Genomic DNA, 27,267 nt, shown 5'->3' on the forward strand with positions numbered 1-27,267 from the left:
CAGCAATGCTGGGTCAGAAAAGTTGGCAGATCAGGCCCTGGGGACAGGGAGCAGGCTTGGTTTGTGTCTTAGAGTCTGGTGGTAGGGCAGCTCAAAGTGGAGGGCAGAAGGCTTGCATAAACCCCGCCCGGGGCCTGGGTCAGCTTCGGCCGGTGTTCTTTTCCAAAGCAAAAGGCTCTAGGGGACTTGTTCAGGTTTCCTCTTGTGAAAACCCTAGGGGTTTTGAGTACACAAAGGTTAAGGAATCCACAGAACAATTCCGGGCTGGACTAACGGTGAAGCGCGCCCTCTAGTGTCCGGATGGCGCCCTTCTTTCGCCTCCTCTTCAGGGGCGATGAAGGCGGGTGGTCGTCCTAACTGGAGCCCCGTGAAGCTGCCTGTCCTGCATCTGCTCCTCTCCCACTCCCCAAACGTCCCTGGCACCCCCTAGAATCGCATGCCACACTGACCCCTCTACCTCGGTGCCCTGTGGTCTCTTCCCCAGCGATGTGGGTCTATACTGTGGAGTCCCCCCCACGCATTTCAACATTGATTTCAGATCTAGTTCTTACTGCTCATGTGATCCCATGCAGGTTGCTTCTTTTTAAGCTCTCAGTGCCTTCTGTGAACCGGGGGCGAGGATGCCAGCCTCGCACGATGCTTGTGAGGGTTCAAGCAGATCGAATGTCTGTGTGTTGCTGATACGTCCCCTGAGCATGCAATTACAGGAAGTTATTCCTATAAATAGGTTGGGAAATGGCTCATGGAGCAGGAGTTTGAACTAGGTCATTCAAAGTAAGAATCCCCTTAATTTTAACACAGGCACTTGTCCTTGCCTTAGGCTAGGTACTGTCAACTTGTCTGAAGTCCCAAGATCATGAACAAAAATGACAACAGCCCATGACCATGACACTTTGCCTTATTCATTCCTCTCAACAAACTCTATCAGGAAGATGTCAAGAAACGCAAGCGTGGGAAGTTGGTAAACGTGTTTCACCACCAGTGAGTGGCCAGGGTGGGGAATCTGAAGAGCTCCTTAACGTGTCATCTCCCTTAAGCTTGGGCACACCCTGCAATGTAACTTCTGGCTCACCTGCATTTTACAGCCAAACAAGTGAAAAATGTGTGTTTAAAGACACGCAGCTAAGAAGAACCGGGTTGGGGTTTGTTCCTACACCCTCAACTCCACGCTAGGAGGCTCACACCGCGAGGCAAACACATCGACCTGACGGCTCCGGGCTAATCGTCTTAGGTGTATTATCTCTCGGAAGCTTGCCACACCCGGTGATGCGGATGCTATTATTATCTTCGTTCCACAGGCGAAGAACACGAGGTTCAGAATTTGCCTCTGGTCACGCAGCCTCGCTGTGAACACCGACCCTTTGCCCTACCAGTCTGGTCACCTTTCTTTCTTTCTCGGTTTTGTCTCTGACCTCTGCTGGTCTTCGGCTCTCAGGTCGACGCCGCCCGGCTCCTGGTCGCAGCAGGCCCCACCCCCGCGGGCTGATTTGTCCGCGTGCCAGGACCTTGAGAGGACTGGACATCTATCAGTGGGCGACAGCTGAAAAGGCGGCGAACGGAAGGGGCCGGCCACCGACGCTCGCGCGGTTCCTTCTGGGAGTTGTAGTTTCACAAGCCCCATGCCCGGGCTGGCGCCGGTCGGACTCCGCGTCCCAACATCCTCTGCGCTAACTCTGGAGCACTTCCGCCCTGTTGTGAAGTGGGTGTCTCGGTGGGTGAGTCCGGGTGGCGGGGCGGGGGCAGCCGGGACTCCAGCACCGGGCTGGAGACTTAGGAGTTGGTGAAAGTGGAGCTTGAGCGATGGGGTGGACGGGCGAGGGGCGGTCCGAAGATGAACGTGCGGAGATGGGGAGGGTCACTGCGGGGTCGGGGATGCGGAGGTGAGGTAGAGGGCTCCGGGAATGAGGCGGGGCTGAGAGGCTGAGGAGGAGGGAGAGTTCTCGGAGGTTCTGGAGACCGCAGAGGAGGGGTCGGGAGCTCGGGTCCGGGCAAGAAGTGAAACTCAGAGGGCCTGAGCTTGAAGCTTGACCTTAAAAACAGGGTTCCCGTGTCCCCCAGCCCGCCCAGGACAAGCCAGTCGCATTGGGTGTCCGCCTTCAGGGTTGCTACCTCTAGAATGCGGTGGTTAGGACTGGCCTCTGTCTGCCCCAACCTGCCCTTTCTCCCGTGTGCCTGGTGGAAGGGGATGGCGAGCATCCACCGCGTGACCTCCCTGCCTACCCCCGGGACCCCCGGATTCCTCTTCCATTCTCCACATCGGAGGGGTCCCCACAGCTGGCAGCCAGATTTTTTTTTTTTAATATGTCTTGGATCCACACATTTCTTGTTAGAGTTTTTGCAGAAGGTACCACCTTTTCCCTTCGTAGGCATGGACCAACACATTGCAACCACTGTGATCTGTTTAATACACCTGAATGGCCCTGTTCTCTTGCTGAATGGGTTCTCCTTGTCTGTGGAATGAAGTCCAAACACCGTAACCTCATATTTTAGATTCTTCCTAAACTTCCTTTGGAACCTACCTCGTGCATCCAGGCCCTAGGGCCGCCCAGGTCTCTCCCCCCACCCCCATTTCCTAGCTAGGCTGTTGGTTTGTTGCTCACTGTGCTTAGATTATTTACCCGCTTCCCTGTCCCATTCTCTGCCAAGAGAACCACTCTTCCAGAAGCAACTCAATTGTCACGTTGACTTTCTGAAGCTAACCCCCAAGTCCTGTGATTTCTCTTTGGGTCACAATTGCCTGTGATTTATGTTTTAGGGATTTATTTGTTTTACTTCAAATTCAGAGATATTGAGATAGGAGAGAGAGAGAGAAAGAAAAAAAAAAGATTGCTGTTTGCTGGTTCACTCCTCAAATGCCTGGTATGGCCAAAGCTGGGCTGGAGCTTCTTCCAGGTCCCCCATGGAGTGTAAGGATCTAAACACTGGGCCAGCCTCCACTGCCTTCCCAGGTGTGTTAGCTTCCAATCCAGGTGTGTGGGTTGGAAATGGAGCACCTGGAACATGAGCTGATGCTCTTATTGGATGTCAGCACCAGTGGAGGATTAACCTACTATGCCACCCCCACATTTTTTGTTTGTTTGTTTTTTCATGTTTTTCACTAGATTCTAAGCGTCTCAGGACAGGAACAGCATCTGAGTCCCCTCCCTGTCCCCATTGCCTAGCTCAGAGCAGTAACACTTGATATAAGACAAGTAAATTGGTAAATGCGTGATAAATACACACATAGCAGCCTTGACGCCAGGTATGCTTTCCAGGGCTGTGAGGTTTACTCTCTGATAGGACTGCCGGAAGCTGAGGTGGGTTCATACCAGTCAGGGTTGAAGCCCGGATGGCAGATGCATGAAAAGTGCAGTGCCACTCCCCTTGGCTTTGTCTCTGGCAGTCCTGGCTAACAGTTCACAGCATGCGTTCACCTGGGACGTAAGGTCCTTTGCATGCTACTTTAGACAGCTGTTTGCAGTTGATTCAAGTTTGTGCTTTCAGGGAAACCTGTTTTATTAGCCTATTTTAAGCCCCTGAGTGTGCTGTCCTCCCTCGAAGGTTAGGGATCAGAGGGTGAAATGATTATTTACAAATTTGTTGTTCTTGTTTCTATGGGAAGGGGAGAGACAAAGGTGGAAGCCACACTCAGCTTCCCAAATGTCCCAGTACCCAGGGATGGGGAGCCACCCCCGCATATCAACCCAGGGACCTGATGTGTGCATGTTCCGAGGGTTCTGCCCAAGTGGTTTAGATAGTTCTGAAATGCTGTGGATTTCGCTGATCCAGGAAGGATTCAGCCCTCCCGTTGTCCATTGGCTGACACAGTCAACCTCAAGTCTCCATTCACAGAGATTGTTGCTGTCATCGTTTGACTGGGGGTACTTGTCCAGTTTGCCCTGTTCTCCTTTTGCTATGGTACCAAATGGGCTGCCGTATTTTCCATGTGCATCAGAGTCTGCGTCCACTGCTCCGCCTTTCTCACTGAAGAGGCATATTCTTGCAGAAGAGTCCAAGGATCTGAGCCAGGCAACCCGAGCTCTGCCGGATCCCCAGCCCCACAAGATCACGAACCAAGCACCCCCTTTGCAGATGAGCCAAGAGACCCAGGCTTGGTGACCCAAGCCCTGTCAGATCCCTCACCCCTCGGGCTCACGAACCTTACACTTCCCTTGCAGGTGGGCCCAAGGTCCCAAATCAGGTAACCCACATACACCTACTTCTAAGCCATAGCTTAGTTTGTAGTCAAGTCGACCTGAAAGCCTTTGAGAGCTCCTGCTTTCTCTTTGGAGGTGAAGAACCAGTTTAGGCATCTCGCTTGGGACTGGGGAGGAGGGTTCCATTCTGCTCTTTAATGAATGGAACACTCACTACCCCAAAATGCCGCTTAGTTTCTGTGTGTGTGGAAGTTAGCAGTCTATGTGTATCCCTCATCCCTGTACCTTTTAGGTCTTGCTGGATTTTGAGAGATCTTTAAGATCATTTTGCTGAAAGGTGACAGCCTTTATTGAGCGAAGTTCACCATCATGCTTTATTTAATTCTCATTTTTTTTTTTTTGAAACAACTTTGGGTTTGTTGCCAGTGTTTAAAAATCCAGAGTTCTAGCATGTGTTGGAAAAATTGGGAGACCTGAGAACATTCAGAGTTTTCATTTCTCCTGACATTCCATGTGAACTGTTGTCCTCATTCAATTCACATGGAATGTTTTCCATACTGAGGCTCCTGTAGTCACTTGAACTTGTAGCTCCTGATTCTCATTTTCCTTGCCCTTTGCCCTAACCCTGCCATTCTGATTGGGGTAGTTACCAGAACTACTGGATAAGGTCATCAGTAGATTGTGGCTCAGACAGTTACAGGGACTACATGACCTGTCCGAAGTCACACAGTTGGGAAATGCCAGGAGGGGAACTAGGATCCCCATCTACTCACTCCTTCCTTAAACATTCTTGTCGCTGTCCATGTCATCTTCCTGAGTCTCATGATGAGCAACCCAGAGAAGGCTGTGTTGTGGTTAAGAAAAATGAGTGGAGGGAACAGGTCTGGGCTTAGGTCCTCTCGCTGTCACCTGTTAGTTTGTGTCACCATAAGTGAATCTTCCTACAAGCTCGGTTCCTCCCTATGTAATTGAGGATACAGTAGAGTCATACTCTACTAGATAACTGCATTCCAAAGTCAGCAGGTGAAAATCACATTCAGCCTGAAATCACAGTCTGCTTGAAAATCCCCTGGCAAGGGGCCCCTTCTGAAGGCAACACACCTTCTTGCAGTAAGTTAACCAGCACAACTGAGGTTTCTTGTCTGAACACAACTCAAAAGAGTTGGCTTGTGCTAGGGACCATGCCGTATGAAAGGCACTCGCTGAGACTCGGTAAAAAGAGAGGCCCAAGTCCACCCGAGGGAATGGTGGATTCATGGCTGTCATCACCACACGCTCACCCTGGAGCAGACACGTCATGGATGGAACCGGCTGCACTGTTTACATGACACTGTCGCTCACCTTTAGGCCTGTGTGTGAGTGGTGGGAGTTACAGGGCTGTGAAGTGCAGCTCAATACTAATGACACTCCACCTGCTTGCCTGGAGGACTCAGATAGATGGTGAATGTGGCCCCTGAGCACTATGCCTGGTACCTTGTGAGAGCACTCAACTAGTGGATACCCTTGGAGGTTACTCATCCGAGGGAGGCCCAGCTGATCCTGGTAGTGTCAAGGTTGAGGAAAGCCCTTGTCCATTGTCTGTTGGTTGTCTCTGGGAGAAGTCACGCTGGTGTTGGTTGATGGGCTTGATCTCTCCACAGTAGTTTACTATCCACATTAAGAAAGGGGTGGAAAAAATTGTTATGTGGTGACTGGGACCTTTTTATTTCTATTTAACGTTAAGATTTGGGATTTTCAAGTCTTCCCAGAAGAAAAAAAACTGTGATCTGAGACCCAGGGCTTTTGGCCTGTGAAACATCTGGGTTGCCTGTTTTGTTGTAGTGATCTCTTTGTTTTGCAGCACAAACATTCTTGGTTGTGTGATAGAAGTAGGGACTGTTTGTTATACTCTTGTTGGATCTGTAACTCCCAGTATAGGGTAGTACATAGTGGACACTGAATGACTGGTAAACCAGCAGTTGTGTGTGAGAGTGATAGAAATGTGTCTGGATAGTCCAGCTGTAGGGCCACAGTTAGAGAAGATCTCATGAGAGGTTCGTTATTTAGCTTCATAGCTCCTTGGGCTTTTTGATATACCAGATAGTCGTTTTTAAAGGCCCTGCTGTTTATCAGATTCTGAATTGGGCACTGGAAGCAGATTTAAGTAAGTTTCAGTGCTGATTCTAGTAATAGAGTCTACTGGGGCTGTCCAGATGTCCAGATAGGCAGCTGTGGGGATGTAGGACGCCACCACTGTGAGGTGCTTTGGGAACCCGGAACTGTGGAGCGGTCTTGGAGAGCAGGGGTGGGGGAAGGACATGCCGCAAGGGTCTACAGTGGAGCCTTATGAAAGGAGGGGACATTAGAGCCGATAGTGAAGGAAGAACAGGATGCTGCCAGGTAGCTTTGAATTCCACTCCAGCCTCTTCTTAAGTATGCGAAGGCCTTTAGGACAAGCCTTCCTTTGTCATCACCCTCACCTTGTTTCCACACAGTCCATTCATATGACCTCAAGTGTAAAATGCCACTCTCCTCTGTTCTCAGTTTAGCTGTGTCATAGACACTTGGAAGCAGCTAACAGCCTCATTTCAACTAGGAATTTTTTTTGGGGGTGGGGGTCATCTGTACTTGTTGGGAATGTCACAAAGAGCTGACTTTCTTAGCTAACCTAGCATGGGTGTCATTTAGGAGGTGGTAATTTCCTTGGGACACGTATTCCTCTAACCCAGCATCGACAGTGTGTCATGGAGCGATGGAAAGGAAGAGGAGAAAGGAGTTCATTTGACAGGGGCAGGGAGGCCATTTATTCTTGTTTTATTGAGTGTGCACAGAAGGGGATTAATAGTAATCTGTGCTTCGTGACATACCATCGCCATTAGTTGATCGTTTGTGCCTTCACTGTTTACCAAGGCTTCCTGTGTGCCCTGAGTGCTGTGCTACGTTTCCCTGGAAGCTCATGATCTAGTGATAACAATAAAGGGTTAGGAGAGAGGAAGCAGAAGGTGTCATGGAAGCTTGCAGCCAAGGACTGAATCTTGTTTCAGGAAACAGGGAAGGCCTTGTTGGAAAAACATACTCTAAGCCAAGACAGTGATGTGAAGGAGTGGGAAGAGACCATTTCCAGGGGAGGTTGCAGCACAGGGAAGGAAGGGTCCAGAGGACAGCTTGGTGTAGGGATTGCTGGCAGGCTGTGCAGGTGGAGCACCCTATTGAGTGGAAACAAAGGAACAGAATGAGGCTGGAGACTTGGGTATGGTTTGTGCTTTATGCCCAGGGAAATGAGAGAGTACTGAAGGGTAGTTAGCAGGGAAATGACATAGGCTGATTTCATTTGTTGTAGACAACTATGCAAAGGCTGGACCAAGAGTTGGGGGAGAGGAGTGGAGGCAGGACTGTGACCTAGGTGCTTGATCCAGTGAAAGACAAAGTGATGCTCTGGGCTGAGAAGGTGGCACTGGGTGGGGGGGGGGTGTTGGCAAGGGCACATGGCTAGGTGAAGAGTTGGACAGACATCAGGTGGCTGGTGTGGGGAGGTTCATGGCAAGTGGTACCTTCATTGAATGGGAGGGGACACCAGAAGACAGATTTGCTGGGAAATACTATGAGTTCAGTTTTGACACACTGAAGAACAGTCCTGTGGAAATGTCTTGTAGGTGCTTGGATCCTGAGGTCTAGACATCTGGACACAGTCTTGGCTAGAGCATTGGGAATGACCTGGTTGGACATCGATGAACAGTGCTCGATGGGTGGGATGATCAAGGGGAGTAAGGGTTGGAGGGGAATTTACAAAGGGGCATCCTTAGAGGAATGTCAGGTTTTAAGATTCAAAAAGAAAGGTCTTATGGAGCGGGTAATATTTGGAACCCAACCTAAGGGGAGACTAGACCTGGATGTACATAGAAGGGAAGAAAACTACAGCACGCCAGTTCTTGGAGGCTCAAGGGGTCAGGCTAAGGTGTTTGAGCTTGTCTCAGGGGATTTAACACCATGCTGTCTTCCTCTAAAGTGGGCCGGCTCCTGGCTTTGGTGTCAACCTTGCATCTTTAGCATCTCCGTGTCTTGTGAAGGTGGTAGAGGGTGTGGGGGGAAAGGAGCAAAGTGAGGCTCCTGGGTCCCCTGACTCACGCTGTCCTTTGTCTTTCTGCCTTCAGCGCCTTGGGAATCAGCCCTTGTCACACAAGCCCCACAAAGGACACTGTCCATGCAGAAAGCCGAAGACAGCCCAGCTGAAGTGAGGCATCTGGGCTAGACCATGGCTGTGGTCTTGGACTCTCGGTCCCAGGCCTCTCCCCCACCAGAGCCTGAAGACCTCCTGATTGTGAAACTGGAAGAGGACTCTTGGGACTCAGAACCCAAACTCCTGGAGAGGCACCATGAGCCTGTTCCTGGCCCTGAGGCCTCCCGCCGGCGCTTCCGACAGTTTCAGTACAGGGATGCCGCTGGGCCCCATGAAGCCTTCAGCCAGCTCTGGGCTCTCTGCTGCCGTTGGCTGAGGCCAGAGATCCGCCTCAAAGAGCAGATCCTGGAGCTGCTGGTGCTGGAGCAGTTCCTGACAATCTTACCCAGGGAGGTCCAGACCTGGGTGCAGGCGCGCCATCCCGAGAGTGGGGAGGAAGCGGTAGCTCTGGTGGAGGACTGGCACCGTGAGGCCCGGGCAGCAGGACGGCGGGTGAGGCCAATAGTCCCTTCTCCAAGGAGTCTGTTGGATGAGTTGGGGGTGAGGGAAAGGGGAGTTTGGGGCTAGGTTAGTAATAATCAAAACCAGTGTAATGCTAGCAGTGATTATTGAGCAATGGACATTTTCTGAGCCTTGCTGTATAGCAGGTACTATTTGAAGTGCTTTATATATATTCAAGTGACAGGTACTGTTGTCAGTGAGGAAACAGGCAGAAAAATGTAGTAGGTGATTTGTTCGAGTCACATGACTTCAAGGATGGTGGCGCCTAGATTTAAACTCCTTCTGCTCCAAAGCGTGTACTCCCAAGCTGTGCTTCAGTCAGCCTCCTGGAACCCTCTTCATGCTGTGGACCATCTGAAATGCTTCTTGTTTAACAGAATGAAAACATATGTGATTTCCCTGGATGCTTGTTGCAATAATGTGGGTAGACAAGAAATGATACTGTTGTCCCCATTTTACAGACTAAATTAGGACTCAGGAAGTCAGGTAGCTCAGAGGTCAGGTCAGGTCATTCAGTCAGTGACCCATCCTTTGCTTCTGAGGTCATTACATTGTTCTCCGCTTTGCCTTTTCTGCAAACTGTGAGGATTAAAATACCTCTAAGTCCTGAGGCTCCAATGAATATGAACTGACGTTCTGTAGCATTCACTGTTTGAAGCGTCTGTCTGTATCCTTCATTCAGTCAGCCCAGCACCCGGGGCAGGTAGGCACTGTGATCATTGCCATCTTTCAGATGGGCAAACAAAGTCCCATTTCCTGAATATAGATAACCATGTTGTAGAGTTGAAATAAGGGAAGTGAATGTATCACGTCACAGGTTTCACCTTCACATTTGTATCAGTGTACAGGAAGCTATGGAGGTCTGCGATGCGATTCATAATTAAGCTGTTAGCACAACTTTTGAACCATGTTTCGAGGCTGGCATCCTATGTAGAACAGGTCTTTTACCTGGCTGTGGGCAGAGCCAGCTATCCTGAACTTTTCATCTCAACATAACCCTGGCACTCTCCATTTGTTATAATCTTATGAGATTCTTATGAAATTATACCTAACCACATTTTGCTGGGGGAAATTAGAGGTTTGGCAATCTACCCGTTGCAAATGGTGTGGTTTTCTGCACATGTAAATTGTAAAGCTCTACGCTGGTGTTGGGGGGAAGAAGGTTGAAGGTGTGTGGCTTTACTTCACTCGCTGTTTGAAGACGATGGTCAGTGAAATATTGAAAGGAAGAGATCGAAATAGGAGCCAGTGTGCCTTGTTTTGATTGCCACCCCACTTCCCCGTATCATTTCTTTTAAAGAAACCAGCCATCTGTCTTAAGTGGCAGTGAAGAAATAAATGGGCGTCTTAGGGGTTCAGAGCTGGAAGATGACAATCATGAGGCCTAGAAATGAGAAATAATATAAATCGGTCTTTATGATCCTTTCTCTGTAAAGGGAGAGGGTTGGACTAGACCTGAGCTTCTCAAAGTCTGTCCTTGTGAGCTGACCAAAGCTTGAACTGCTTCTGAAATTGACAAAAAATAAGGTAATGACATCTTTTATGTTTATATTTTCTTTCTTTATTTAAAAGGCAGGGAGAGAAAGAGAACGAAACACAGAAATGACTACGCATCTGCCACAGATCTTGCATCTGCTCGGGTTCCCTCCCCGGTGCCTACAACAGCCAGAGCTGGGCCGGGCTGGAATCAGAAGCAACAAGTTAATCCAGGTCTCCCAGAGAGGGGGCAGGATCCAATGGCTGGAGCCATCCCCTACTGACTCCCAGGGTCACCTCAACAGAAAGCTGGAATGAGGAGCATAGCTAGGATTCAGAAATTCCTGTGACTTTTGAGTTTCACCTTTAACTTTTCCATCTGCTTCTGAGTGCTCACCAAGTTCAAAGCCGACAGATAGGTAGCAGAGGTGCTCCTTTCAGGCACGTGTGCTGTCGCTTATGATCTTACATTGCAAGGTGTGTAGCTAAGTTACCTCCTGTGTAAGGGAGATTTTCCTTTCTTAGTAGTGGGGTGAACGGTATCAATTATATTCCTCAAAGAGAATCACCACCTGAAAAGTTCTGTGCTTGGGAGGCTAACTGATCTCTCGGGTTTTTCCCTAAAGGGGCACTTGTAGGTCAGTTGTTGGGTGGCCTTTAGTTTTTCTTGTCTGTTATCACCATTTTCTAGAACCCCCACATTACTAAGCACACAGGCATTTTTTAAAAACATACTTCACTTTTTAGAAAAGTTTAGTTCCATGGAGGGACTGAGCAGAAGTTCCAAAGAATTCTCTCATGCCCCATTCCTCTCTCTCAAACTCTCCTTCTCTCAGCCTCTTCCTCCAGAATGTGCATTGGTTACCGTTGCTGAATGTGTATCGACATGTCATTTGTCCTTATTTTCATATCCATGGTTTAAATCAGGGCGCACGCATGGTGTTAAACATTGTCTGAGTCTAGCAATATGACAGCATGGTGCTGTGCAAGATAGTTTCATTGTCTTACATATCCTATTCCTTTTACCTATCTGTTCCTCTTCTCTTAACTCCTGGAAATCACTGATTTTCCTGATTCCATGATTTGCATTTTCCAGAGTGTCATATATTACAGTCATGGTATGTAGCCATTTCAGATGGCCTTTTTAAAATTTAAATATTATTTAGGGTTCTTTTGTGTTTTTTCATAACTTGTTAGCACCGTTCCTTTCAGTGCTATGTGTTATTTCAGTGTTTGGATAAGTCACAGTGAAGCCAGCCATGCAGTTTTTTTCAGGATTTTTGTTGCTCAGGCATTTTTGATGGATTTATTATTGACTGTCTCCCACCCCACAGTATTCTACTGTTTTTAAGAAAATTAACCTCTTATTTGGGCGAATAATACGTTTAGTGAATGTTGAGGTTTGCAGCAAAATTCAGAGAATGTGTCTCTGTATTCCAAGTTGTCTGAGCGTCGTGCACTGGAGTTGACGCCTGTTGTATCTGCATGGCCGACCATTATCACCCGAAGCCCTTAGTTGACTCTGAGGCTCCCTCTTGGTGTGTCCATTCCTTGGGTTTTAACAAACCTATCAGAATAGTTTCAACTGCCTTGAGTGTGCTCTGTTCTCTGCGTGTCTGCTTAGTCATCCTTTCTTCTTCTTGAGCTGTTGGCAAACTGTAGCCTTTTTTCTGTCTCCATAATTTGGTTTTTCCTGGAAGATATGGGGTTGTTGCGTTTGCACATTGGCTGCTTTCACTTAGTAATATACATTTGACTCTTCTGCATTTTAAAAGGTGTTTTCATAAAATTGATTTCATAGTTCGTTTCTTTCTAATGTAATATTCATTTTCTCATATACCACAGATTATTTATCCATTCCCCTACTGACAGACCTCTTTGTTGTGTCTGATTTTGGTAGTTATGTATAAAGCTACTATAAAGGCCTGTGTGCGGGTTTTTGAATGGATATAAGTTTTCATTTTAATTGGGTAAATACCAAGGAACACAGTAGCTCCATCGCTTGGTAAGGGTATGTTTAGTTTTGAACAAATCTGCCAAACTGCCTTCCAAATTTTCATTCAACAGTGAATGAGAATTCCTGTTACCCCACATGCTTGCCAACATTTGTGTTGGACTTTGGATTTTAGCCATTCTGGTAATTGTCTAGTGTGGCTCATTGTTTTAATTGGCAACTCTTTAATGACGTATGACATTGGACATCTTTTTATGTGCTTACTTGCCATGCTTATGAGAGGATTTCAGAAAGTTCATGGGAAATGTGTGTTATGAAGTAATCTTGAACCAACTTGTTACAGCACGTCTCAAGGGAATCTAGCTTGCACTATGATGATGATAGTTGACGTTAGTTGAAAAAGGGCCCCTCAGAATAGTATAAATTCTGACAATATTAAAATAAGAACGGTCAGAATTTGTGGAAGCTTGGGTGGAATCGTTAATGTTTTATGTGAGTTTATGGGGAGCATATCCCAGAGAAATCAGCAGGTTTACAAATGAATAGGAAGAGACCAGATGATGTCAAATGTGAACCCTGCAGCAACAGACCAACCCCATCAAGTGGTGAAGGCAAAATTGCTTTTATTTGTGTCCTAATTGGAGAATAGTGGTTAACAGCAGAAACAGTGACCTACATCATAGATCTCCGCTGCCTCAGTGTGTACATTTCTGACTGAAAAATGGAAGCACAGCAAGCTTTCTGCTTGGTGAATGCCCTGACTGTTGTGCCCAGACCTGCTGGTTTCAGTAGAAATTTTAAGCAGGTGGGATCAAGTTCCTAAAGCATTCTTTTAAAGAATTGTAGCAGGAGGAGAAACAGGACTTTCCCAGTGTGGTCCTAAAGATGGAGCCCAATCAAAACAATGGCTTCTAAGAGGTGCAAAAGGTCTAGTCAGAGCAGAAGTGCAGCCGTCAAGGACAAAAGTCATGGCGGCCGTCATAGTGGCTGCCCAAGGCATTGGCTTGTTAACTTTCTGGAGGGTCGAAGAAGAACATCTGCTTTTCATCACAGTGGTTTGCGACGTTCCCAAGGCTTTAAAGCAGAGAATGGCTGGGAGGTTTCAGCAGAGTCAATGTCCAGTGTGACGGTGCTCCTGGGCATTTCTGTCATCAAGCAAGGGTGATCTTGTGATTTTGATGTGACATCGTTCGGTGTGCACCTCGCAGTCCTGAGTTGGCTCCTTCTGGCTTCCGTTTCCTAAGCTGAGAAATCCTCAAAGGGCACACATTTTCCATCAGTTGGTAATGTGAAAAGGGCTACATAGATATGGTTAAACTCCCAGGACCCTGAGTTTTTTCGAATTGGACTAATTAACTGGTACAAGTGCCTACAAGAGTATCTTGAACTTATTTTGAGAAATAAAGTTTATATTTTAATTTTTATTTCTTAATTTCATTTTTCACAGACTTTTTGAAGTCCTCTTGTACATCTTCAGTGAAGTGTCTATTCAGGTCTTTTGCTTATTCTAATTCTTAAAAATTGTTGCATTTTAGTAGTTCTTTGAATATGTTCAATAGTCTATCAGATGTGCGTCTGCAAATATTTTATCTTTGTCTTTTTCTTGTCTTCTGACTCTCATAGTGCAGATATTTTAAATTTTAGTTAAATCTAGCATTTCAACTATTTGTATTTCATGAACCCTTTGTGCCTTTGGTATTGCATCTAAAAATTGGTCACCTGTACTTGAAATCATTTAGATGTTTTTCTGTATTTTAGGAATTTCATAGTTTTGGATTTTACATTTAGGTATTTTTTCTTTTTTGTTTTTTTGGGCTTTTTTTTGGTACATGGCATAAGGTTTGTGCGGATTCATTTTTTGTTCCTTTGAATGTCCAGCCGCAGCACCAGTTTTTGGAAACACGCTTCTGCTTCTTTGTATTGCCGTTGCTCTTTTGTCTAGGTTCAGTTGATTATATTTATGTGAATCTGTTTTTTTTTTCTCTTTCTCTCTTTGTCTTTTCATAAGCCAGTACCACACACTGCCTTGCTTATGGCAGGCACTGAACAGCTAGATCCAAGTGGGAAGGCCTGCCAGCTTGCCAACAGTGAGTCTCTGTCTGGAAGATCTCTCCATTTATGTATTTCTTCTTTGATGTCCTTCATCAGACTTTTTCTTTCTCATATAAAGCCTGTAAATATTTTGGTAGGGTTATATTTAAATATTTTTGTTTTAGGAAGGCTAAAAATATAAGTGTTGTTATGCTATTAGTTTCAGGTTCTACTTATTCATTTCCGGTATAAAGGAAAATGATTGGCTTTTTGTATAGTATCCTTGTTATAATTAATTATTAGTCTCAAGAGCTTTTATGTTGGTTTCTACCACATTTTCTCTATAGATGAACATGTCATCTGTGAACAAGTAACAGCTGCATTTCTTCCAGTCTACATTCCTTTTATTTGCTTTTTTTTTGTTTTATTGCATCTTCTACAAGTTCCAAAATGACATTAAGAAGGGGTGGTAAGAGTGAACATCCTTGCTTTCTTCCTTAGCCCAAAGCAAAAGCTCTGAATTTCTCACCATTAAACAGAATGTGGGCTGTAGTTTTTTGTATATATTGTCATCTTGAAGGGGTTTCCCTCTATTCCTAATTTGCTGGGAATTTGGGGGGGGAAGTATTATTTGAGAGGAGTCAGAGGGTGAAAAAGAAAGAGAAAGAGAAACATCATTTAAGAGAGATCACGTTAGTCAGTTCGCTCTCCAAATGCCTCACAACTGGGGCCGACTGAAGCCAGCAGCTGGTCTTCCACCTGGGTGCTGCTTGAGTGATCACCTGTTGCTTCCCAGGATGAGCACCAGTGGGAAGCTGGGAGCAGAGCTGAGGGTCAAGCCGGGTGCTGGGCTGTGGGCATGGGCCTCAAGCAGTGTCTTCCCTGCTGCATCCAGTGCCCATCACTGCTGAGACTCTAATGAACACAGATTGGATGGTGCAAATGCTTTTTTTTTTAATTTATTTTTTGTCTGTTGATATGTTCGTATAATTTTTATTTTAATCCTACTGATATAATGGGTTGTATGAATTGATTTTGAAATGTTGGATCAGCTTACACATCTGGGAAAATCCCACTTGATTGTATTATGTCATTGTTTTCATGAACCATTAGATTTGATTTTTGCTAACAGTTTGTTAAGCATTTTTGCATCTATGTTCATGAAGTATATTGGTCTGTAGTTTTCTCGTAGTGTCTTCCTCTGGTTTTAATGTTAGGATTGGCCCGACAGAGTACATAAGAAAATGTTCCCTCCGCTTCTGTCCTCTGGAAGAGCCTAGAACACTGCAAGTGCTTGATAGAATTCACAAATGAAACCGAGTCCAGAGCTTTCTGTTCTTCAAAGTGATTCATTATTGATTCAGTTTAAAAAATGGATATTGGCTTGTTCAAACAGTCTGTTCCTTCTTGCCTGGGTTTTGGCAGGTTGTGATTTTTGAGGAGTTGGTCCTTTTCTTGCAGATTATCAACTATGTGGGCATAGAGTTGTTTTTAATGTTCCTTTATTATCCTAAATCCACAGGATCGGTAGTAATGTCCTCGGTTATTTCTAATATTGGTAATTTGTGTCTTCTGTCTTTGTTTTCTTAGTTACTTTAGCTGTTGGTTTTATCTTTTCAATCAACTTTTGGTTTTGTGGATTTTCTCTATTTTCGGTTTCATTGATTCTTGCTGATTTTTTAATACTTTTTCTAAATTTGGGTTTAATTTTCTCTTATTTTGATTTCCTGAGGTAGCAGCTTAGGTATTGGGTGTTAAATATTTTCCCTTGTGATTTCTTGTTGGACCTGGCATGTTTAGTCTCCAGCTCTTTTGAGATGTTCCAGCTGTCTTTCTGTTATTGATTTCTGGTTTAATTCCACTGTGTTCTGACAGCAGATACTGTTTGATTTTATCCTTTTAAATTTATTAGGTTGTGCTTTATGATTTAGAATGTGGTCTGTCTTGGGGGAATGCATCTGAGCTTGAGAAGGATATGTGTTCTGCTTTTATTCGATCAAGCGCTCTTGTCATGTCAATTATATCCAGTTGACTGATGCTGCACTTAAGTCCTCTGTATCTTCATGATGATGGCGTCTCTCCTGCCTAGCCAATCTCAGTCACTCCACTGTATCTTTGGTGATTGTTTTTGCCTGCTAGATTGTCCATTTCTAACAGAGGTATATTAAGATCTACAAGTAGAATGATGGATTAATCTAGTTTTTATAGTTCTGTCGCTAAATCCTTTGCTTGCATCCACGGGGATCCCATATGGGTGCTGGTTTGTATCCCGGCTGCTCCACTTGTGTCCCAGTTGTATCCAGCTCTCTGCTTGTGGCCTGGGAAAGCAGTCGAGGACAGCCCAGGGCTTTGGGACCCTGCACCCGTGTGGGAGACTCCGAGGAGGCTCTAGGCTCCTGAATTCAGATCAGCTCAACTCCACTTTTTGTGGCCACTTAGAGAGTGAATCAGCAATGGTTCACTCACCTGTCTCTCCTCTCTGTGAATCTGCCTTTCCAATAAAAATAAATGAATCTTTTTAAAAAAAACAAGCTTAAAGGGCTTAGATATATTTATCCTTAGGTATATTTAAGGATCATTTTGTTTTATTAGAGTTGTTTTCCCTGTATTGTTATGTAGTATCTTTCATCTCTGAAAATTCCCTTTAGTCTAAAGTCTGCTGTGTCTGAAATGAGTGTTTCTTCTCTTACTCTCTTTCGGGTGGTGTTAGCTTGGTATATATTTCTCTCTCCCTTTTTATCTATCTGTCTTTTGGGGTGAGTATTTCGTCTTGCATTAGGATGGCCATGTTCCATCTTGGAGTGCCTGTATTTGATTCCAGCTTCTTGATAATGCAGACTGTGTGAGGCAGTGGTGATACCTTGGGTAACTGGGTTACTGCCGCTCATGTCAGAGAGCTGGGTTGAGTTCTGGGCTCCTGGCTGTGACATGTCCCAGTACTGGCTCTAACAGGCATTTGAGTAAATGAACCGGGGATGGGAACACTGTCTTTGAAACAAATTTTAAAAATTTAAAGTGTCTTTCCGACAGCATACTGCTGGGTCTTGGGTTTTGACACACGGTGATATTGTGTGCATTTTACTTGATATATTTAGACCATTGGCATGTAGGGTAGTTATATGTATTTTTGAAATTCTTGGTCTGATAATTCCAGCATTTGTGCCATATCTGATTCTGATGCTTGTTCGATGATTTTTGTCTTTGGTATACTTTAAATTTTTATTGCAGGGTTGTACTGGAACTGTGGTAGGTAGGCCTTTAGTAATATAGTGATGAAGTATGGGTGCCTGTGACCAGGTCTGCGTCTTTTGATTAGCTAGGATTCAACTTCAACTAGTGCTTCCCAGCTTCTGCCCAAGATTGGATCTGTCAGGATGCCTAGAGGGACTGTAGATGGGTTTTAACCACCCCTTATGTGCCAGTCTTACCCATTCCTTCTGCTCATTGAGTTAGACTTTGATAAAACTTTCTTCTGAGGGTAGGCTTTGTTAAGAAAGACACAGGGATCTATTGTATTTCAAAGTGGTTCCTTTCCCCTGCTCCCTGTTGGAATCATGAGCGCCTTTCCCCCCAGTGTCTGATCTAAGCACCTGGTAGGATTCTTGGATGTGTGTGCGCCTCTGCCTGCATGGCTTTATCTCTTGGAGTTTTTGACTCTCAGAGTCACCTACACCAAACCTACAGCAATTTGTCACTGAAGTTCAGGTTTCCTGCCCTGACACTGGTTCCTGTGGAGACTTCTGCTTTGGTTGGTTATGACTCCCTGATTCCCCTCTTGGTGCAGTTTGGGGTCAGCAGTATGGCCCGTGACCTCGGTTCTCTGGCAGTGGGAAGAGCTGTTGATTTTTTAGGTTGTTCAGCTTTTTCCTTGTCAGGATGCAGTGGCAGCTTCTAAGCTTCTTCTCTGCTGGGCTGGAAACCAGAAGTCTGCCAGAGTTCTTGCTTCCTCTTGGTCACTTGAGTGTACCTCTTTCTCTGATCACAGTTAACCTCCTGTGGAATCTGAGTTTGCTTGGTCTTGAAGAACAGAGATTGGAAAGCTTGGCCTGGACACAAAGATTGTTGTTGAGTAACTGTAACAAAATTAGACCTTTTAAAAAAATAAAGGGGTAATTTTTTTAAAGAATCTTGGTAAACAGATATTATCTCCCTGTGAGTTCACACAGGATGTGGGTAGATTTTCTCAGTGGGTTTTGCTTTGTTGCTCATGGCCATTCTCAGCTGTCTCTCCAATGATAGAAATCCTTCTCTATGAGAGTAGACTTGAGTTTGTAGACCAACTGGAGGATTTTTGGAGCTATGTTCAGCAAACTCAGTAAGTTGATGAAGATGGGTGTAATTTGGGGGAGGAGGTCTAAAATGAGAGTTTGGAGAAATATGTCTAGGTGCCTACATTTTTGTAAAAATGAGAGAAAACAAGGCTTCAAGAATACATTTATATTTTCCTATATATAGACAGAAGCTCTTAAAGAATGCAGAGAACTTAGTTCCTGGTGCTAAGGATTAGGGCAGGAGGAGTGGAGGCAAGCCTGGAGGTGGGCTATTTTCATTGGTTACACCTTTGTATATGTCTGTTTTTGAACCATGTGAGAATATTGCGTGTTGAAAACATTGAAATATGTTTTTCGAAAGTTAGGTGTTTCTGTAAAGCAATGTCATTGTTACATTGTCGGGGTTTTACAGACAGGAAATGATGTATTGATCTCTCTCTCTGAATCTGGAACAAACAGAGATAGAGAAAAAGTATTAACTTTATGATTGGTAGAGTTGCTTGGATAATGTTGTCCTGTAGTTGATCATTGCTTGACACACATTGCACGTGCGCGCGCACACACACACACACACGAGTGGGACTGGTGAACGGTGGTCAGAGAAGCTCAGAGCTGGCATCTCACCCATGGTGCAGCACTCAGAGTGGCGTAGAGACCATGCATTCCAGAAGGGAAGGAAGAGGGGGACAATGTTCTTGGCCATATACCGTGATCCTTTTTTGCTTGAAATTCTTCATTGACGTTTAAGTTGCCACAGTGCTTTGTTTTTGAGGTGGGTATGTTAGCTCTGCTTATGCTTTTGTATTAAGGCGCTTTTCTAAACAGCACGTACTTTTATTTAAAAATTTCATCTGTAATTCCTCTAATTTTTTATTTAAAAAATATTTCTGCTTCTAGCACAGATACTCAAATGCATTTAGCATTAGTTGTATCTTTCCACCTCTTCTATACCTTGCTTGGCCTTTTATGTTTCTCTTATTTTTTGTGTAAGTTAAAAGGCAAACAACCTGTTTTAAAATTTGTATTTAAAAGACAGAAAGGTAGAGATAGATAACATACAACAAGAGCACTCACGCCCCAAATGCCTACAGTGGCTGGAGCTGCATCAGGCTAAAGTTGGGAGTCAAGAGCTCAGTGAAGGTTCTCTAGGTGGATGGCAGGGACTCAGCCACCTGAGCCGTCGCCTGCTGCCTCCCAGGGTGCGCGTTCCCAGGGATGCATCCAATATGGGATGCAAGCGTCTTCAACTGACATCTTGACTGACAGGCCAAATATCTGCCCCTGTTTTTAATGTGTGTGAATTATTTTTAATGTCACAGAATTTACACCTACTTTATCCATTTGTGAATAAAAATTGTTTGAATCATGAAGCATTTGTATAGCTTACCTGTGCTGAACAGGAAAGTCCTTATTCAGTGGTATAAATGCTGGTCTCTGTGTTGTCATCTGTCATGTCTTAAGCTTTTTCTGATGCCATTTTTGAGTCTTTAAAGATCCTGTTAATCCTTGAACCACATTCGTACTCGTGAATGTTCCATGCCCTATCAAATTGGGCCTTATTCAACTGGCCATCTGTGTGTAGGAATTGGAACTGTGTGCAAAAGAGGCCAAGTCTTTAAAGGCAGTGCGAGAATCTCAGAGCTTCCAGCTACAGGCAGTAGATCACTGGCCCGAGGGACCATCCCAGAAGCAGTGGATGAAGAATTCATGTCGCGATGTTCCCAAGCATCTAAATCCTAAGATGGCACCACAGCCCTTGAAAGAGAGTGGTAAGTACCAAGAATCTGGGAATATCAGAGAATGCAGCCTTATAAGCTCAGGGAAAGAGGTGCAAGGCAAGAAAGAGTGTGTTGGGGGAGGAAGCGTGTGTAGAAGGCAAGGAACAGGCAGGATAGTGTCTGATGGACCCATCCACTGAGAAGTAGGGTAAGTGGTATTGTAAGAAGGGGTGCAGCCCTCAGTGATGCTGGCACACTCTGCTGTGTTTACAGGCAGGCAGCAGCTGCAGACTGGGACTTGTCATAGGAGCACAGAACTGGCATGTCACATACGACACAACACTCAGGGTAGCTTAGAAGGGAAGGAAGGGCCCGGTGGCGTGGCCTAGCGGCTAAAGTCCTCACCTTGAAAGCCCCGGGATCCCATATGGGCGCTGGTTCTGGTCCCGGCAGCTCCACTTCCCATCCAGCTCCCTGCTTGTGGCCTGGGAAGGCAGTCGAGGACAGCCCAATGCATTGGAACCTTGCACCCGTGTGGGAGACCCGGAAGAGGTTCCAGGTTTCCGGCTTCGGATCGGCGCGTACCGGCCCGTTGCAGCTCACTTGGGGAGTGAATCATCGGATGGAAGATCTTCCTCTCTGTCTCTCCTCCTCTGTGTATATCTGGCTGTAATAAAATGAATAAATCTTTAAAAAAAAAAAGAAGGGAAGGAAGAGGGGAGATGTACGAGGCCCTGGAGATAATTTGAGACAAGTATGACTTTTGGAAAGGCTACTCTTAGAGGGTTGTGATTTGTGGGGAACTAGAGCTTGGGTTCTTAATCCATTTTTTTTCCCTTAGCTATCCTCACTCCCCAAGTCCCTGCTCTCCCAAAGGTGGGCAGTGTTGGAGATTGGGAGGTGACAGTCGAGTCCCAGGTAAGGCACTTGTTCTTTTCTATCATTACTACTCTTTTTTCCTTGCCCTTGCCCAGTGCCCATCTTCTCAGTCTACAGCCTTCCCTCAACAGAAAGCCACAAGGCGCTTGTGTAGTCTTGACCCTCTCCTCCAGTCTGCTAGGCCTCCCTTTGGTTGTGCTACCCCTTATAATCTGAGCCTCACACATGGTGTCCCTTGTATCCTTGGGTCCTGGGAGGGGCCCTAGGCTGTTTCCAAGGGTCAGTGATGGTTGGGTTCCTCCTCTTGTACCTCTCACAGGAAGCCTTGGGTCCCGGCAAGCAAGTGGAGAAGGAGTTCTGTGAGGACACTGTGGGAGATGACTGTGGAGACCATGTGTGCCTGGGTAAGGGAACCGTGTGCTCCAAAGAGAATGGTGCCTGGTTTATCCTGCTCTAAGCTCCCCAATAATGCCTGGCTACTCCCTTAAGAATCCTGGCTGTTTATGAAAGACTATGACAATCGTTGGAGGGTGAGGGAGGAGTACTTGGAAGAGAAGAGGGGAAATCCAAGAACCTATGGGACTATATCATAAAATAATAATAATTAAAAAAAATTCCTTGCTCTGATGTCTCTGGAATTTCAGAGGCCAGGAGACATACTACGGCAGGGATGGAGTGAGCCCTGATGGAGGCTGTAGGATGGCTTCCAAGAGCCTGACTTCTTGGAGCTCATCGTCTTCCCTTCCTTCCTTCAGTATACTTGCCACAGTTCAGGGATTGTGCCTCACCAGTTGTCTCAGAAATCCAAACTTTTTGGCACCAAATGGGTTCTATCTAATCAAGGGTAGGCTCAAGTGAACTAAGCTCATGAGGTGTATGTATTAAAAGATGAGAGACTATCACAGAGCTCAAGTACCTGAAGTCCAGATGGCCAGTACAGGCAGACTCCTTTCTCTGCAGGCCCCAACAGCGAGAGCCACAGATGAATGGGCATGTCTCTGTGGGGCCTGGGGTCACCAGTAGGGAAGCTCAATGCGTGGCTGAGATGAGATAAGGACTGTGACAGAGTTGAGTGTTGGTCAGGAGGTTTAGAAGGTCGTTGGCTACTTGTTTGGCAGTGGTTCATGTCAGGGGATGTAGTGTTCAGTGTTTCCCAACTTTGGGAAATGCCGATTCAGAGTATCCTTAAGCCCGTTACAGCTCTGAATTCTTTTTCATCTGGTTCCCCTCAAATGCTTATTTTCACCAAAGGTTTCCTGTTTGTTAGGGCTGGGAGCTGTTGGGTCAGCAATGCTTTAGACGTAACTGTTTTATGAAACCGACTTTCTCACATTCTGAGAAGTATAGAAGGTATGCTCCAACCATGGTTCAGATAAGCTCTGCAGTATGGTAATGCACGTAAATCCATTCCCTCTTCGTCAGCTTCAGCTTCAATTTCCCCTTCAAGACAGTTTATATCATAGTCAAAAGATAAATACCAGGGCAATGGAGGTTACCGGTTTCCTGGTAAGAGACTCCACCCTCTTCCCCCTGCCCTGAACACATACATGCCTCTCTTTGCCAACCATGGAATTCAATTTGATTGGGTCTGTGTAGGCCATGTGCCCATTTGTGGGCCAGTAACAGTCCCTCCTGTATGTGATACATTCCATAACAGTAACAGAAAAATGCAATAAACAAAGCAAACCAGACTCTTGACATTTCGGTGAGCAGGTCCTGTTCCTTCTTTTTATCTCTCCCCATCCCTCCCGGCACTTTTAAGAAGTTAACATTGGAATTGTCATCAGCTTCTCTCAGGTATGTTTTAGGGCCATTTAGAACAAATGCTGACTACAGATCATCTCTACTCATTTAGCTTCTTCTGTTTGTGTAGGAGTTCCAGTTTCAAAGGCTAGCATCACCTCACAGCAAGAGCAAGGATCAGAATTTTGGGGCTTAAGCCTTGTAAATTCCACAAAAAGGAACTCTGCAGATGATATCCTGGATAATGAGCAAACAAAAGCAGCCCCAGCACTGGCCTGGAAGGACTCAAAGGCCTGGGAGGAACAGTGCCAGTGGGATGTGGAGGACATGAAGGTGTCAGGCGTTCACTGGGGCTACGAGGAGACCAAGACTTTTTTGGCAATTTTGAGTGAGTCTCCCTTCTCTGAAAAGCTCCGGACTTGCCACCAAAACCGCCAGGTGTACCGGGCCATTGCAGAGCGACTAAGAGCTCGGGGCTTCCTCCGGACACTAGAGCAGTGTCGTTACAGGGTCAAAAACCTCCTGCGGAACTACCGGAAGGCCAAGAGCAGCCACCCCCCGGGGACCTGCCCTTTCTATGAGGAGCTGGAGGCCTTGGTGCGGTCTCGGATGACTGTCAGAGCCACAGGCGGTCCGGGAGAGGCCATGGCACTGCCCAGGCTGGGGGATAGTGATGCAGAGATGGACGAGCAGGAGGAAAGAGGCTGGGAACCAGAGGAAACAGCAGAATGTTGTAACGGTGCTGGCCCCGCCACTGACGAGTCCAGCCAGGGACACAAGATCTCAGGGCATCCAACACTGCTACAAAGTCGAATTGGTAAGAGCCTGCTTGTTTGATTGGGTCCAGATTCCAGCCCTCCTGCCAGCCACCCTGCTCCTCCCTCAGGTCCGGGTGCACACGGCAGGGCTGGGTTGGTGGTGGAAGAAGGTATTGGGCTCCATAGTCACCTTCATACTCTTCCTGTCTTCTCCCAGGACTAAGCCTCTTGGCTAGGTTTTCTTGGTTATAGAAGCAACATTAAAAGCCTTCAGAGACTGTACAGAGGAAAGTCAGTATTTTCCAAAGTGTGTCACTGGGGATAATCACAGGTGTCATGTCAGTGAACTTGGGATTCTGCCAGTTCTGTGTTTCTCTTCATGTGTAGGAGAACATGACATAGCTAAAGGAAGACAGTGAAGTGCTGAGCAGATGGAGCAGAGATCCAGTAGGCTAGTACAGGCAATGTGTGGGAGTGTCCAGTTGGAGATGGAAATGTTGATGTCCATGAGCTGAAGCATCCTACCTGTAGACACAGAAGCAGGAGCGGAGCCTGTGACTCCTGCCTTGCCCACATGAGGTGGATTTGTAAACTCCATCCTTCAAGCTACCTCTGGCTGCATCATGTCCCCAGAGGAACCGACTAGATGCCTACACACACAGGACAGGGCATCTTTAATCAAGCTCTGCTACAGGATTACTTGAAGGCAGTCGATGTCTGCAGTCATTAGAGATTCTCAGCTGCCATGTTTTGTTAAAAGAAAAATTCATCAGGCATTTTTTTTTTTAATTCACTGGATATAGGGAAACTCTTATGGATCTTCCCCTGAACCAGTGAGCTGAAGCCAGGGGAGTGGGTCTCCCAGGTGCTGCCCATCAGCCAAGACCAAAGTCTTGGTGAATCGTTTAGAAGGGGATGGGGTGAGATGCTCCAGCCGAATTCCCTCCCACCTCCACAAGAGGCAGGAACATTTTCTCTAGGCTCTTGGGTGCTTTTTGGATGCCTGCGTTCTGGGCGTTCAGGAGGGCAGGTGGCCCTGATCATAGATGACCTAGATAAGCTCATTAAATCTTATACTTCACTCCCAACAGCAGGTGTGCACTGGGGCTACGAGGAAACCAAGGCCTTCCTGGCAATCCTCAGTGAGTCTCCGTTCTCTGAGAAGCTCCGCACCTGTCACCAGAACAGCCAGGTGTACCGGGCCATCGCAGAGCGGCTGTGTGCCCTGGGCTTCCTGCGGACATTGGAACAGTGTCGCTACCGATTCAAAAACCTGCTTCGAAGCTATCGGAAAGCCAAGAGCAGTCATCCACCTGGGACGTGCCCCTTCTATGAGGAGCTGGATTCCCTGATGAGGGCTCGGATCGCAGTCAGGGCACTGGGGGCTGTCCGGGAGAGCACAGGGGGCCACATGGAGGCTGGCAGTGTTGAGGTCTGGGGCGAGGTGGCAGGTGGAGATGCAATGAGGGCTAAAACTCCAGACACAGGTAAGCATGGAACAAGCTCATTGTTTTGTCCCTGAGTTAAAAGAGAGAGTGGGTTTGAATGGAAAAAAAGATTGGACTTTGCTTAAGTTGTCCATTTTCCGGCTTAGTATGACCCCTAAATGAGGAATAATGTTAGCTTTTGTAAGGGTTCATCTGATCTGGCAGAGCATGTATTTTTGCATGTATTAGAAGAAGAAAGTGTTCACTGTTAATAGTAAGATTGGGCTGGATCCTTGGGCTGGGCTTCATGGCTCCCTCAGTGGAGTTACCATGTCCCAGAATCCTGTAGCTTTTGAGATCAGCAATAATTGTATGTATCAGAACTTGGTCAATTTCCTGTTAGTGACATAAGGTGCATGATACAAGATAAAAATCTGTTAACTGAATTTATCATACATAAGATACAGATGTGTATACATAAATACTAACTGGTAAATGAACAATAACTGCCTTTCTGTCCATTTTTCAGGCTTTGAGATGAGATGTGAGGATGAAGATGAGACTTGGGAGCAGGACATTCTTGAGGAGTCTCCCGGACACTTATCACAGTGTATTCCAGATGCTGTTTGCCGTGCTCATGACTGGGGGGAAGACAGTGACCATGAAAACAGCGGTGAGGGGGAGTTGGAGGACCCCCCAGAGGAACAGTGGGAGGAGTGTTCATCTGAAGAGGACTTAGAAAAACTCATTGACCACCGAGGCCTGTATCTTGCAGAGAAACCCTACAAGAGTGACACCTGTGTGAAGAGTTTCAGCCGGAGCTCCCACTTCCTTGCTCACCAGCAGGTGCACACAAATGAGAAGGCCCATAAACGCCTGGTGTGTGGGAAAGGCTTTCATGACTGTTCTGACCTCAGTACCTATCAGGGACTTCACACTGGACAGCAACCCTACAAATGCCTTGAATATGAGCAGAGCTTTAGCGATCACTCCAGTTTGGTCACCCATCAGAGAATCCATGTGGGTGAGAAGCCCCATCAGTGTGGGGAATGCTGGGAAAGCTTTAATCAGAGTTCAAACCTTCTGAAGCATCAGAGGGTCCACTGGGGAGGAGATCCTGAGCAGCGCAGTGAGCCTGGGGAGCGCTTGGGCAGAAGCCCATCTCGTAGTGCTCACTGGAGAAGCTCCACAGGGGAGACGACTCCCGAGGAAGCTCCAAGTAGCAGGAAGAGCCTGCCGCCCAGCACCCACTTAGAGGAGAAACTCTATCAGTGTTCGGAATGTGGAAGAAGCTTCTCCAAGAGTTCTGCTCTCATCAGCCACCAAAGAATCCACACGGGTGAGAAACCCTACGAGTGCGGCGAGTGTGGGAAGAGCTTTAGTAAGAGCTCCACTCTGGCCAACCACCAGCGGACCCACACCGGGGAGAAGCCCTACAAGTGTGTGGACTGCGGCAAGTGCTTCAGCGAGCGCTCCAAGCTCATCACACACCAGAGAGTGCACACGGGCGAGAAGCCTTACAAATGCCTCGAGTGCGGCAAGTTCTTCCGTGACCGCTCTAATCTCATCACCCACCAGAGGATCCACACCGGGGAGAAGCCCTACCAGTGCCGGGAGTGTGGCAAATGCTTCAACCAGAGCTCCAGCCTGATTATCCACCAGAGGACCCACACTGGAGAGAAGCCCTACAAGTGCACAGAGTGTGGCAAAGACTTCAACAACAGCTCCCACTTCAGTGCCCACCGCAGAACCCACACAGCTGGCAAGGCATCATAGGAGACCCTCCCCGAGCACAAGCACAGAAGGCGACCAGTGTTTACCTCCCTCGAGAGCACAGGACACGTGCTAAAAAGAAGTCCACCTGTTTGTAAACTGGGTGTATACCCAGGAAGGTTATCTTGGTATCATCCAGGTAATTTGGAAGTGAATTCAGACACTAAGGATCCACGTTGGAGTGTTGCTTGTTTTTCTCTTGTAAAAAACAAACAAACAAAACACACTAGGTAATCCACAGGCTGTCCTTGTGTTTGCTGTGTGTTTCCACAGTGTTTGAGCCTAACTGGGCACATAGAAGAGTAGGATTAAAGCAGTGACCCCACCACTGAGTCCAGCGGCAGTCATCAACCCTGGCTTTGCCAGTACAGTGTCTCCATGCCTACACCCCTTATCTGCGGTGGCTTGTCATGTGTGGTGGTCTATAGTTGGAGTATGTTCTCA

The 27,267-nt window shown here is 46.5% G+C and overlaps 1 protein-coding gene across 4 annotated transcripts; it reads left to right on the plus strand.

Annotated features, from left to right (window-relative positions):
• Positions 1-1,526: 1,526 nt before the first annotated feature.
• On the plus strand, positions 1,527-26,998 carry ZSCAN20 (zinc finger and SCAN domain containing 20). Of its 4 annotated transcripts, none has more exons than XM_058678545.1 (8): positions 1,527-1,715; positions 8,267-8,784; positions 20,108-20,294; positions 21,085-21,161; positions 21,442-21,526; positions 22,996-23,682; positions 24,718-25,110; positions 25,580-26,998. In XM_058678545.1, the coding sequence occupies exons 2-8, from the start codon at positions 8,368-8,370 to the stop codon at positions 26,824-26,826; spliced, it is 3,093 nt and encodes a 1,030-aa protein (XP_058534528.1). In that variant the 5' UTR covers positions 1,527-1,715; positions 8,267-8,367; the 3' UTR covers positions 26,827-26,998. The 4 variants fall into 4 exon arrangements, with proteins under 4 accessions (XP_058534528.1, XP_004591658.2, XP_058534523.1 ...); XM_004591601.2 differs by having other exon boundaries at positions 1,529-1,715; positions 24,715-25,110; XM_058678540.1 differs by having other exon boundaries at positions 1,529-1,711; positions 24,715-25,110.
• The last annotated feature ends 269 nt before the right edge of the window (positions 26,999-27,267 follow it).

This window comes from Ochotona princeps, chromosome 2 (genome assembly GCF_030435755.1).
Source record: "Ochotona princeps isolate mOchPri1 chromosome 2, mOchPri1.hap1, whole genome shotgun sequence".
Classification (NCBI taxonomy): Eukaryota; Metazoa; Chordata; class Mammalia; order Lagomorpha; family Ochotonidae; genus Ochotona; species Ochotona princeps.